Below are 12,954 nucleotides of genomic sequence, written 5' to 3'. Positions count from 1 at the left end.
TTAAGAGTTGGATAGGATCTTAGAAATAATCTAATACAACTTTCTACCAATTCAGAAAATACTCTCTACAGAGGAACTTTTTATTGAAATTTATTCTTAAGAAAGATGTTAAAGAATGGAATTGTAAAATAGAGATAAATTTTCTTTCTCTGTACTTTCTAGTTTGGCATTTAATTATGATGGTCTGTGGTCATCTAGCAAGTGGTCCCCAGGAAGTTTTGATGTCAAAGTGAAAAGCCATGAAACAGTTTTATTCACATATAATTCACATTTTCTGAGAAATTCTATTTATGTTAACTGTTGAACAGAAAGAACTACATTGGTCAATTAACAAGATACAATTAATTATCTCTGCAGACATTTTTATGGCATTCGCATTTATTATTTACATTTTTTAAATTTATATTTTAATAGTATTATGCTGCTTTATCCCCAGTTTACAAAAATGAACCCATTACGCAGGTAGTCATTAAAGTGTAAACTGCTTGTGGTGAAATAATGATAAAAGAGCAAATCAAAACAGCATCATAACATAAATAGTAAACAAGACCCTATTGAGAATATAGAAGGTGAATATGTATGTACTAAGTGTATCTGCTATTGTGATAATTTCATACTACCATCTAAAAAAGAGAAGTGTAAATAAAAAGTATCACAGTGAATATCTGGAAACAGAATTTTATTGGACTGGTTGGTTATCTATTCTTCCCCATGCCTTTTCAATCATGAAATTTGGTCAAACAATGGCATGAAGTCATTGAAACATTTTTATTATTTCACAATACAGTTAGTTGTTCCAGAACAAATACAAAATAAGATTTCTAGTGTGAAATTAATTACTTCCGTTGTTAAAGGCATAGAAGTGGCCAAATTAGGCATAATTTTCTACTCTGCTTATGGCAGAGACAAATAAGATCACACTATTTCCAATTTACTTACAAAGATCAGCCTCAGAGTTAATAAAAAATATCTCAGAAAAAGCAAAATTAATTTATCATATGATCCTATTGAATGTTACATACATTCAGTGGCATACATTGTAGAACAATTAATATTTTTGTTTGCATGCTAGAGTTATTCAGTTACTCTACCGTTGGAAGAAACTGCCAACACAATATTACTCAAATATTAGCTTATGTGAGGCACATATATGATGAAGAAAAGTTGGGGAACCTTTGTTTTCTATTTATCACTGAAAACCTATGCTAAAGAAAATGACTTTTTGTTTGTTTAATTAATTCATCAGCTATTTTTAGACTGGAAAACAGAGCACCAACTAGGCATACAGCAAATAAGGACATCACTACTCAAATAAGAGATTGCATCTAAAGTTATTTATTTCCAGAGAAGAATTGACAATTGAGAAATAAACCTCTTGATATCGAATGAAAATGAAAATTGGAAATACCAGAAAATTGTAACCGTTGAGTTTGCAGTTTTACATGCCATGCAAAGAAATTGCCAGTGAATAAAAGACTATGCTTATCCTAACTGACATGTGCTGACTTTTGAGAGAAGAGGTGCTCACATGAGTTTTTAAAATAAGTAATGAGACTGAAAATATTTCTTTATAAACATTGGTGCTGATAGGAAAGATATTTCTGTGGCTTGCTCAGATGGTGTCTTAGTGATGTATTAAGTGTCTTGATTTGCCTGAATCCATACTTCAGGCTGAAATTCCAATATTTTAATTGTTGAGGACAAGGTACTGATATTTCTTGAGATGACTCAATTGTGGAGCTCATCACTAACAGCTTCTTATCTCTTTTTCCTTTATTACTTTTCCTCTTAACAAAGAAGAGGATTTTACTAGATAGATTTCTTTTCAAAGTCCAAATTCTGCAAAAGACCATGAGGAAATACTCTTCAGAGCTATATTAGCCAGAGCGGATCAGGAATCCATTCACCACTTCCTGTTTTTTTTAGCCCATGCTTCAAGTGTGTTCATGTGTATTCAAGTCATCTACAGTGAGCAATCTCTCTGTAATTTCTCTGTCTGCATTCAGTCCACTTGTCAGAAACTATCTGGGAGATCCAGCAAACACTTACTTCCATTCCTGGTGACCTGTAATTGTGAATTAGAGGTTTCCAATTCAATAGATATAAAGATAAAGAAAGGAAACTGACTTATGATTCAAATTGTCTTATCAGGTTGACTAGGGATCCCTTGGTGAAAATTGTTAAATTCCTCTCACTGGCAGTAAAAATTTATTATTATTATTGATTTTTAAATTTTGTTCTATAGTTCTATATTTTTTAATAGGCTTTTTTGCTTTTCTTTTTTCTTTTTTTTTTTTTTTTAACCTAAAAATGGTAGACCAAAGTTACAGGGAAAATTATAATGTAGAACCAGCAGCTACATGTTGTCACCACTAGATGGTGACCCTACCTCGGTAAGTTAAAATGCTGAATCAGTAATGTGGAAATCAATAAATGTGCTGATGACGTGGGGCCACTAAATAACATTTAGACTATGGAAAAATGGAATACAGGTACTTTTTAAATAGTATTAGATAAGGAGGTTAGCAGAAGTTAAAATACTAGGAAATGCTTAACCGTCAAACATTTGCAAATTTAAAACATTCTATCAAAAAATAAACAAGAAAATAAAATAAGCAAAAATACAGATTAAAGTTTTATAATTTTCAATGTGACACAGTACCTTCATAAGTAATATAAAATTTTGAGGATTATATAAATATAAAATTTAGATAAAAATTTGGATAAATTTATATCTAAAATCAAAAAATAAGGATAAAAATCTAATAATGTTCAACAAAGAAAAATCTGATATAATACGTATTGAAATTGACCATAACTTGAGAAAGGAGACATGGAACTGTGATAAATGATACTCTTAATGTCTAATTTCATATATATGTCATTTCCATGCTAAAAATCCTCCAGCTTTTTTATATGAACTTTTGCCAAGCTAGTGCTAAGAATAGTGTTGAGTAAGACATATTCTCTTCCTTGAAACACTTCAGCCAGAGTCTGAGTGATTGGGGTCAGTAGAGAAATTAGACACCAGGTATTCCCAACTCCCACCTAATGCAGAAATCTGACAACTTCTGCTTAAATAACTGTGGTGAGAAGAAGCCTCACTTGTTCATATAACCCATTGCTTCGTAGAGCTAATTTTAGGAAACTCGTCCTTATATTGAAACATTTCAGTATAAAGGCATTTCTATCCAATAGATCTAGCTCTGTCTTCTGGTACAACACAGAAAAGTCAGCTGCTTTTTCTGCTTGATAGTCAGCCATTCAGATCATGATCACATCTTCACTCCAGTCTTATTTTTTCCTCATGAGTAAACATTACTATATTAGTATCATTCACAATAATTTTGAATATATCCTTCCTGTTTTATTTTTCTGTATATTTTATATGCACTCCATCTATAAATCATACATGACAGTACCGCTTTATGTGAAATACTAATTAGAAACTTTTCTTGGGTTGGCATCCATCTCTTATTCAAAACTCTGAATAGTTATTCAACTAACTATGAATCCAACCTCATCACAAATGTAACACAAAAGTCTTTGTTATATAACTTTTTAACCTCATTAATTTATCAAGACATACAGATGGCCAAAAGGTAGATGAAAAGAAGCTCGACTTCACTAATCGTCAAGGAAATGCAGATCAAAACCACAATGAGATAATCATCTTAATACTCGTTAGAATGGCTGTTATCAAAAAGACAAGAAATAGCAAGTATTGGTGAGGATGTGAAGAACCTTCTGTACTATTGGTGAGACTGTAAATTGGTACAGCCACTATGGAACACAGTTTGGCAGTTCCTCAAAAAATTAAAATAGAACTACCATATAATCCAGTGATTCCACTTCTGGGTATTTATCCAAAGAAAATGAAAACACTAACTCAAAAAGATATATGCACCCATGTTAATTGCAACATTATTTATAATAGCAAAGATATGGAAACAACTTAAGTTTCCATCAGTAGATGAATGGATAAAAAAAATTCCATATGATGAAATATTATGCAGGCATAAAAACAAATGAAATCTTGTTATTTACAACAGCATTGATGGGCCTTGAGGGCATTATGCTAAGTAAAATAAGTCAGACTGAAAAAGACAAATACTGTATGATCTCACTTATATGTGGAATCTAAAAAAAACAAAACACTCATGGACATGGACTATAGACTAGCGGTTACCAGAGGGTAAGGGGTGGGGGAGGAAGGGGGAGGTAGACAGTTAAAGGGGGTCAAATATAGGGGAGTAGGGTGAGGGTGAAGTGGGTAAAGGGGATCAAATATATGGTTGCTGAAGGAAACTGGACTTTGGGTGGTAAAGACACAATAGAATATACAGATGTCAAATTATAATGTATACATGAAAATTATCTAATTGTATTAACCAATGTTATCCCAATAAACTTAATTAAAAATTAAAAAACAAAACAAAAACCAAGCTCATAGATACTAAGAACAGATTGGTGAGGCAGGAGTGAGTGTTGGGGAGAAACGGGTTAAGGGAGTCAGGAGGTACAAACTTCCAGTTATAAAATAAGTAAGTTCTGGGGATGTGATGTACAACACAGCAACTATAGTTAATAATACTGTATCGCATATTTGAAAGTGCTAAGAAAGTAAATCGTAAGAGTTCTCATCACGAGGAAAAATTCTGTAACTATGTATGACGGTGGGTGTTAAGTAAATTTATCGTGATCATTTTGCAGTACATACAGATATTGAAACATGTTGTATATCTGAAATTAATATAATGTATGTCAGTTATACCTCAGTTTTTAAAATTTATCAAGGATTTCTGATCAAGATGGTGGAATTGGTAAACACTGTGCTTGCCTCCTCATGATCACATCACAATTATAACTGAACTACAGAACAACATCATTGAGAATCACCTGAAGTCTGGCTGAACAGAAGTCCTACAACTAAGGACATATAGAAAAAGCCACCTTGAAGACTAGTAGGAGGGTTGGAGATGCTGAACAGGCTGGTCCCACACCTGTGTGTGGTGGTTAAAAATCAGGAGGTATATATTGTCTGCGGAGTTCCCTCCAGAGGAGCAAAGGCCTCCAGCCCCACAGCAGGCTCCCCAACCAAGAATTTCAGTGCTGGGAAGAAAAGTACCCATAACTTCTGGCTGTGAAAACCAGCAGAGATTGTAGCTGAGTGAGATAGAGGGCTGCTGGAGTCCCAGATATTTTTCTTAAAGGGCCCACGAATGGACTTACTGATTGACAGACTCACTCACTCTGACTTCTAGTGCTTGGACAGCAGCTTAAAAGGGACAGACAGGAACTAAATAGTCTGGCTTATGGAGAAGGCTGGAGGGGCAGTTTTCTCCCAGACAGAAGTGCTAGCAGAATCCATTGATTGTTTCTTTGTTGAGTCCTCCCCACTCCCAGCCACCATATGAGTCTCCACCAACCTAGGCTAACACTGGTTGCCCCGACCTTGTGATTCCCTGAGATCCTGCCCCACCCAGCCTATGGGCCTACCCAAGCAGATTCCAGTGGCTTTTCGATACAAAAGTCTTGTCTTAGCTCATGCTGTAGACTTTCTTAAAATCCTTCAAAAGTTCACAAAACCCAAACAAGCAGCATCTGGCCTTGGTGAGCCCCCTTCCTCTTGATGAGCATCCCAAGCCTGGCATTAGCGACTGCCAGCCTCAATTCACAACTGGGCCTCTCAAGGCACCTCCAAGCCCAGTGTGGATGGTGGCCATCTGTGGATTGTTTGGTGGTTCAAGAAAGGTGGCCTTGGGCAGGACATAGGCTGCTGCTGAACTTGGCCTGCATCAGGGCCCCTCCTAGGAGGCCCGGGGCCACCACACTTAGTGTCTGACTTTGGACTGTGCTGGAGCACCACTCGGGGCCCCTACCAAGAACAACACACCCAAAAGGTAGACTAGGCAGGCACCAAAGCCCTGAGAAAGCAAATCCTGCTCCTTAGAATCAGCCCCTGCACAACAGCTCCTCCAGTATAGTCACTGGCCAGTCCTCACAACCAGTTAGCCCAAGGGTCAATCTGTTCCACTGATATGCACACAACAACCAAGGCTTGACTACTACAACAGGAGGGCACACACATAACTCATACAAGCGACACACCAGAGTACCTGGCTCAGGTGACCAGAGAGATTGCACCAGTGGGCCCCACGAAACACCTACTCCATGAGGTTACTGTACTAAGACCAAGAGATACAGCAGCCCTACCTAATACATAGAAACAAACACAGGGAGGCAGCCAAAATGGGGAGACAAAGAAATATGTCTCAAATGAAAGAACAGAACAAAATTCCAGAAAAAGAACTAAACTAAATGAACACAAGTAATCTATCAGATGCAGAGTTCAAAACACTGGTTATAAGGTTGCTCTATGAACTTAGGGGAAGAATAGGCAAACTCAGTGAGAATTTTAACAAAGAGACAGAAAACATAAAAAGGGAGATAGAAAACTTAAAAAAGAACCAGTCAGAAATGAAGAGTAATAATTGAAATGAAGAATACCTTAGGAGGAATCAACAGTAGATTAGATGAAGTGGAGGTTCGAATCAGCAATTTAGAAGATAGGTAGCAGAAAACATCCAATCAGAACATCAACAAGAAAAAAGGATCCAGAAAAAATGAGGATAGTTTAAGGGGCCTCTGACATAACATCAAGTATACCAACATTTGCATCTTTAGGGTACCAGAGGAAAAGAGAACAAGGAATTGAAAACCTATTTCAAGAAATAATGATAGAAAATTTCCCTAACCTGGCAAAGGAGATAGACATACAAGCCCAGGAAACACAAAGCATACCAAACAAGATGAACTTAAAGAGACCCACATCAAGACACGACATAATTAAAATGCCAAAGGTTAGAGACAGAGAATCTTAAAAGCAGCCACAGAAAAGCCGTTACCTACAAGGGAACTACAATAAGACTGTCAGCTGACTTCTCAACAGAAACTTTGCAGGCCAGAGGGATTGGCACAGAGTATTTAAAGTAATGAAAAGCAAGGCCCTACAACCAAGATTAATCTACCAAGCAAAGCTATCATTTAGAATCAATGGGCAGATAAAGAGCTTCCCAGACAAGAAAAAGCTAAAGGAGTTCATCAACACCAAACCAACACTACAAGAAATGTTAGAAGTACTTGAAGAAGAAGGAGAAAAAGAAGAAATAAAAAAAAAATGAATAAAATGGCATTGACTATGTATCTGTCAACAGTTACTTTAAATATAAATGGATTAAGTGCTCCAATCATATGCTGCCTACAAGAGACCACTTCAGATCGAAAGACACACATAGACTGAAAGTAAAGAGATGGAAAAAGATATTTCATGAAAATAAAAACAAAACAAAAATAAAAGCTGGAGTAGCAATGCTTATACCAGCCAAAATGACTTTAGAACAAAGGCTGTAATAAGAAACAAAGAAGGACCTAGTAATCCCACTTCTGGGTATTTATCCAAAGGAACCCAAAACCCTACTTTGAAGAGACTTGTGAACCCATATGTTTATTGTAGCATTATTTACAGTAGCCATTGTATGGAGGCAATCTCGGTGTCCACCATTAGATGAATGGATAAAGAAGAGGTGATATATATAGATATAGATATAGATATAGATATATATACACACACAATGGAATATTACTCAGCCATAAAAAAAAAATCTTGCCATCTGCAACAACATGAATGGACCTAGAGGATACTGTGCTAAGTGGAGCAAGTCAGATAGAGAAAGAGAAATGCCATATGATTTCACTTATATGTGGAATCTAAAGAACAAATTAAAAGGACAAACAATACAAAAGCAAACTTACAGTTACAGAGAACATTTTGATGGTTGCAAAAGAGAAGGGATTAAGAAGTACAAATTGATAAAGTATAGCATAAGGAATATATTCAATGTACTGTAATAATATCAGATGGGGACTAGATTTATCAAAGTGATCACTTCATAAGTTATAGAAATGTGTAATCACTATATGTATCCCTGAAACTAATATAATATTGTATGCCAACTGTAACTGGAAATTTTTTAAATTATTTTTTTAATTTATCAAGAAATTATTGACTACCTGCTATATGGAGAACAGCACGTCAGGTACTGGGATGCGAGTAAAGAAAAACCTGGCTTCATGGAGTTCGCAGGTGATGATCATTAAGTGTACCAGTGTTTAGAATATATCCATTGGATGACTGAAGGATAATTAGGTGACAGCAGGAGCCCAGAAGACAGAGCTCTACCCTAGTCCCTGTTCTGGGGCTTCCTGTTCTGGGAGTTGGCAGTTGAGCTAGATAGATTCTGAAGGGTCAGAAAGAGTTAGCACTGACAGAGGGGTGGGGTGGGGAATGCTGGGCAGCAGATATCTGGATCTTCATCCTCAGGCTAGTTTCTCCATGTTCTGTTTGAGAATAACTCTGTTTGCTAAAGAATCCAGAAGCAGAATGGTGGTTTAGTCCCTCATTAGGCCTATTTTTTGGATAGATGTCCAATGTCTTCTCTTTTTGTTTTCTGGCACTAAAATAGCTTTTAAAAAGGTTCTAACCTCTTCCATGATAAAACCACCAAGATTGCAAGACAATCAAAATCAAAACCAAGTACCAAAGAGGCTGCTTAAATTGTTCTTCCTGTCACTGCTTCCTTTTGGAGGGGAAAAAAAACGAGTAGATCAAAGTGAAATTAAATGCATGGAAATAACCCCAGGTAGATTGTTAAGAATACACTGTGGCCTCTTACCTCCTGGATTGTAGCCTTGTCTTTCTTTTCCAATTCTCCCCTACACCACAGCACACACATCCTCAGTCTCAGACGTATTTGCTACTATCCCCTCACCTCCCATCCTGTCCAGAGGTTTCTCTCTAGTTTCACTTCTGTGAAACTCATTAAAACATTGCCTAACAACAAAATTGTTAATGCTCAAATAAAGACTTAGATATAAATTATTCCAGATATATATGACTTTCTAGAGAGACTAAAGTTCTTCAAGAATCCAATGAATATGGCTATAATACCCTCTTAGATCATAACACGTTAGTAGTCATTCTTCTGACCCATTAATTATTAAACCAACCCAGCATATATTTCTCACCTCATTTACCTTCCCAAAACATCCAGCCCAATAAGTACAACTTGAATCAGGCATCACTGTATAAGATGAAAGGTAAACAAAGAAAGTGACATATAGGCAGCTGGGAAATGCAGACTTGTGAGCAGAGATTTTTTTTTTTATTCTTCTTGGAATGATAGGGGCAGATGCAAAATATATAGATGTAGTTTTTGTCTTTGTTTTTTGTTTTTTTTGTAGAGTTGAGGGAGATATTGTAAATGAAGTGCCTGGCCTTTTGTGGCCTTTCACAGTACATCATTCACTCTTTAAAGTTATCTCACGGGCAGCTGCTTTTCATGTTGCTGCATGGTCTGAAAGGAAATTACCACCGTCTTTGAAAAGAGAAGTCTCCAGTCCCCCATGGAGAATGTGCATGGGCGGCAAGGTTGGAACTGATTGACTCTGGGGCTCTTAGGGTCTCTACATCTTGGAGGGGCTTTTGCTTTGCTGACTCGCAGGTGGAAAGGAAGGAGGAAGGGTGATGCTTCACTCTTTGGTGTTTTCTGACCCAGTAGATGTCACATAGCCCTTTCTCTAGTGTCCTGTAGAGAGCTGGGACAATTCAACCTTCTTTTTTTTCCCCCTCACATTAATAGTCTTTTTTTTTTTTCCAGCTTTATTGAAATATAATAGACAGTTGTTTATATTTACATTGTACAATTCAATGAATTTTTTGTTATAGTTGGCATACAATATTAGTTTCAGTTGTATAGCATAGTGATTAGAGATCTAACTCAAAGTGATCACCACACTAATTCTAGTACCTGTCTTCTCCCTTATGTATTTATTACATTGTCGACTATTTTCCTTGTTACACTTTATATCTCCATGACTATTTTGTAACTATCCATTTGTACTTCTTAATCCCTTTGCCCTTTTTCACCATCCCCTCAACCCCTCTCCATCTAGTAGCCCTCAAAATATTCTCTGTATATATGAATTTATCTCCATTTTTTTGTTGTTGTTTATTTTGTTCTGTGGATTCCACATGTATGTGAAATCATGTGGTATTTGTCTTTCTCTATCTGACTTCATTCAGTGCAATACCCTCTAGGTCTATCAAGGCAGTATCTTTTTCCATCTTCTTCCTTTTACTCTGTGTGCATCTTTTAATCTGAAGTAGTCTCTTGTAGACAGCATATGTAGGAGTCTTGTTTTCTTATCCATTCAGCCACCCTCTCTTTGGAGTACTTCTTTTCCATTTGAGATATTCGTTGATAGAATTGTAGTTATTACCAGTCTTTATTCATGTTTTCGATACATATTTTTTTTTCTTAAGTTCCTCCAACATTTCCTGTAATACCGGGTTGGTGTTGTTGAATTCCTTTAGTTTATTTTTGTCTGGGAAGCTCTTTATCTGCCCTTCAACTCTAAATGATAGCTTTGCTGGATAAAGTATTCTTGGTTGTAGATCTTGAGTTTTCATCACTTTAAATATTTCCTGCCAATCCATTCTGTCCTGCAAAGTTTCTGTTGAGAAATCAGCTGCCAATCTTATGGGAGCTCCCTTGTAGGTAATTAACTGCTTTTCTCTCTTTTTTTCTCTCTTAACTGCTTTTAAGATTCTCTTTGTATTTACCTTTGGCATTTTAATTATAATGTGTCATGGTGTGGGCCTCTTTGGGTTCATCTTTTTTGGGACTCTGAGCTTCTTGGGGGTGTATGTCTAATTCCTTCACCAGGTTAGGGAAGTTTTCTATCATTATTTCTTCAAATAGTTTTTCAACTTATTGTTCTCCCTCTTCTCCTTAAGGTATCCCTATGACACGGAGGTTTTTGCATTTAATTTTGTCCCATAGGCTCCTGAAATTATTATGATAGTCTTGGCTTCTATTTTCTTGCCATTCTGATTGTCTTCGGCTTCCCCTTCCTCTTTAGCAGTGGTTCGATCCTCTTCTTCATTTACTCTATTAATTCCAATATATTCTTCATATCAGATAATGTGTCCTTCACCTCTGACTGGTTCTCTTTTATAATTTCCATTTTTATGTTTTTTATCTCTTTAAGTTCTCACTGAGTTCATCTACTCTTCCCCTAAGTTCATTGACCATCTTTATAACCAGTGTTTTTGAATTCTACATGTGTTACATTGCTTGCCTCTATTTTTCCTGGATCTCTGTTCTGTTCTTTCAGACGGTTTCTGCTTCTTTGTCTTCCCATTTTGGCTGTCTTTCTGTGGCTATTTCTATTTACAAAGCAAAGCTCCTAAGTCTTCCTGTCTTACTAGTGTGGCTTTGTGTAGTAGGTATTCAGCGGCACAGTCCTGAGAGGGGTTCAGTTGCAGGCCAACTTTAGCCCCAGGCTGTGTCCCTCTGAGGCACCTGTTAAGATTAAGCAAGCAATCCACAGATGCTATACTTATAGTTGCCTCAAGAGGCCATGCCAGAAACTGAGGTCAGCTGCCACCAGTGTGGGTCTTAGATCTGCTCAGTCAGGGACACAGGACTCGCCAAGGACACGACTGGATGTGGCTTGAGTAGGGCCACGAGTTGGGAGAGGCGGAGTTTCAGGGACTCCTCTGGGCGGAGCGGCCTCTGTTACCCAGTTTGATGACATCTCAGCTATGGTGGCACTGTGTCCGCACACTGGGAGTGTGGAGGGCTCAACAGAGGAACCACGGATACCACCAGCATTTCTGCCTGGGAGAAAGCCTTGCCTCTGGTCCTCGCTCTGACAACTCAGTATCCCCTTGTAAGTCCCTGGTGCTCCCCATGCAGGCAACCAGGCGCTAGTGCTCAGAGCCAGCAAGTCTGTCATCATGAAAGTCCAGTCATGGACACGGCCCCTTTAAGAGATACCTGCTGCTGCTGGCTTGCCGCTGCCATAGAGATACCTGCAGCTGCTGGCTTGCCGCTGCCATAGAGATACCTACAGCTGCTGGCTTGCCTCTGTCCCATTCAACCACTTGGACCAGGCAGCCTCACATCTTCACCCCCTCCTACCTTCTACCATTGCAGATTGATGTCTTATTTCTCTCCCTAGTTGTAGTGCTTTTGTTCATCTAGATCCCCAGATGACTCTGCTTGCTGTTCGTTCTGTGTTTCCATCTCAACTTTGTTGTGGTCGCAAGAGGGGATGAGTGAAGCTTCTATCATTTATGCCATTTTGCCTGGTCTCTATAAATGTGGATTTTTAAAATAGAGTGTTAATTTTTGTTAAAATGACATTTGACACAATCAAAAAGCCAAAACTTATCTTGGTTCAAAGTATATTCATAAGATGGCCTTTGGTAAAGTAATAGATATCTTAATATTTTTATTTGGTTTTATTTTCCTTTTGGAACCAGGTTATTCAGAGAATATTCTACACAGTCAACAGATCTTGGAGTGGAAAAATTACTTCAACAGAGATAAGAAAAAGCAACTTTTTGCAAGTATGCCTCTCATTGGAATTCATATATAAGGAGCAATTTAAATAATACTCTTCACTTAACAAATATTGGAGTGCTTATTGTATGCAAAGCTCTGTCAGTACTTCAGTCATTAAGCATTTTATCAGATACCTAAGATGGGGGAACAAAGGTGAATAACAAGGGATTTTCGCATCAAGGCATGCATTATAGAGCAAACAGGGAAAGTGTACAACCACACCTGACTTGAAAAATTCCACAGAAATGTATAATAAATGTGCAGAGAAGTCTTTACAAAAGGACTGGCATGTGATCTTGACCTTGAAGATATCAGGAGTTTAACAAGATAAAAAATCAGAAGAAAAGGGAATTCCAGATAGAAGCAGCAGCATAAGCAAAGGCCCAGAAGCATGAAAAGTGTCATGCAGAACAGTCTTAAATGACTAAAGGCTCCACAGAGACAGCGACCAGTGATAAGGCCTGAGGGGTGAGATGGGCCA

The 12,954-nt window shown here is 37.4% G+C and overlaps 1 protein-coding gene across 3 annotated transcripts in view; it reads left to right on the top strand.

Annotated features, from left to right (window-relative positions):
- Positions 1-12,954, top strand: part of PPP2R3A (protein phosphatase 2 regulatory subunit B''alpha) — a 153,369-nt gene that overhangs the window by 90,894 nt on the left and 49,521 nt on the right. For 2 of the 3 annotated variants that reach the window (XM_006907221.3, XM_025043595.1), the window contains one exon: positions 12,392-12,478. The exons of the other annotated variant lie outside the window; for it this stretch is intronic. In XM_006907221.3, the coding sequence (XP_006907283.1) occupies positions 12,392-12,478 (87 nt within the window). The remainder of the gene's footprint in view (positions 1-12,391; positions 12,479-12,954) is intronic. 3 annotated transcript variants of the gene reach the window in all.

The sequence above is a fragment of the Pteropus alecto genome, unplaced genomic scaffold (assembly GCF_000325575.1).
Source record: "Pteropus alecto unplaced genomic scaffold, ASM32557v1 scaffold92, whole genome shotgun sequence".
Lineage (NCBI taxonomy): Eukaryota > Metazoa > Chordata > Mammalia > Chiroptera > Pteropodidae > Pteropus > Pteropus alecto.
The sequence above is the reverse complement of the archived record's forward strand: the minus strand, read 5'-3'. Positions and strand labels throughout refer to the sequence as shown.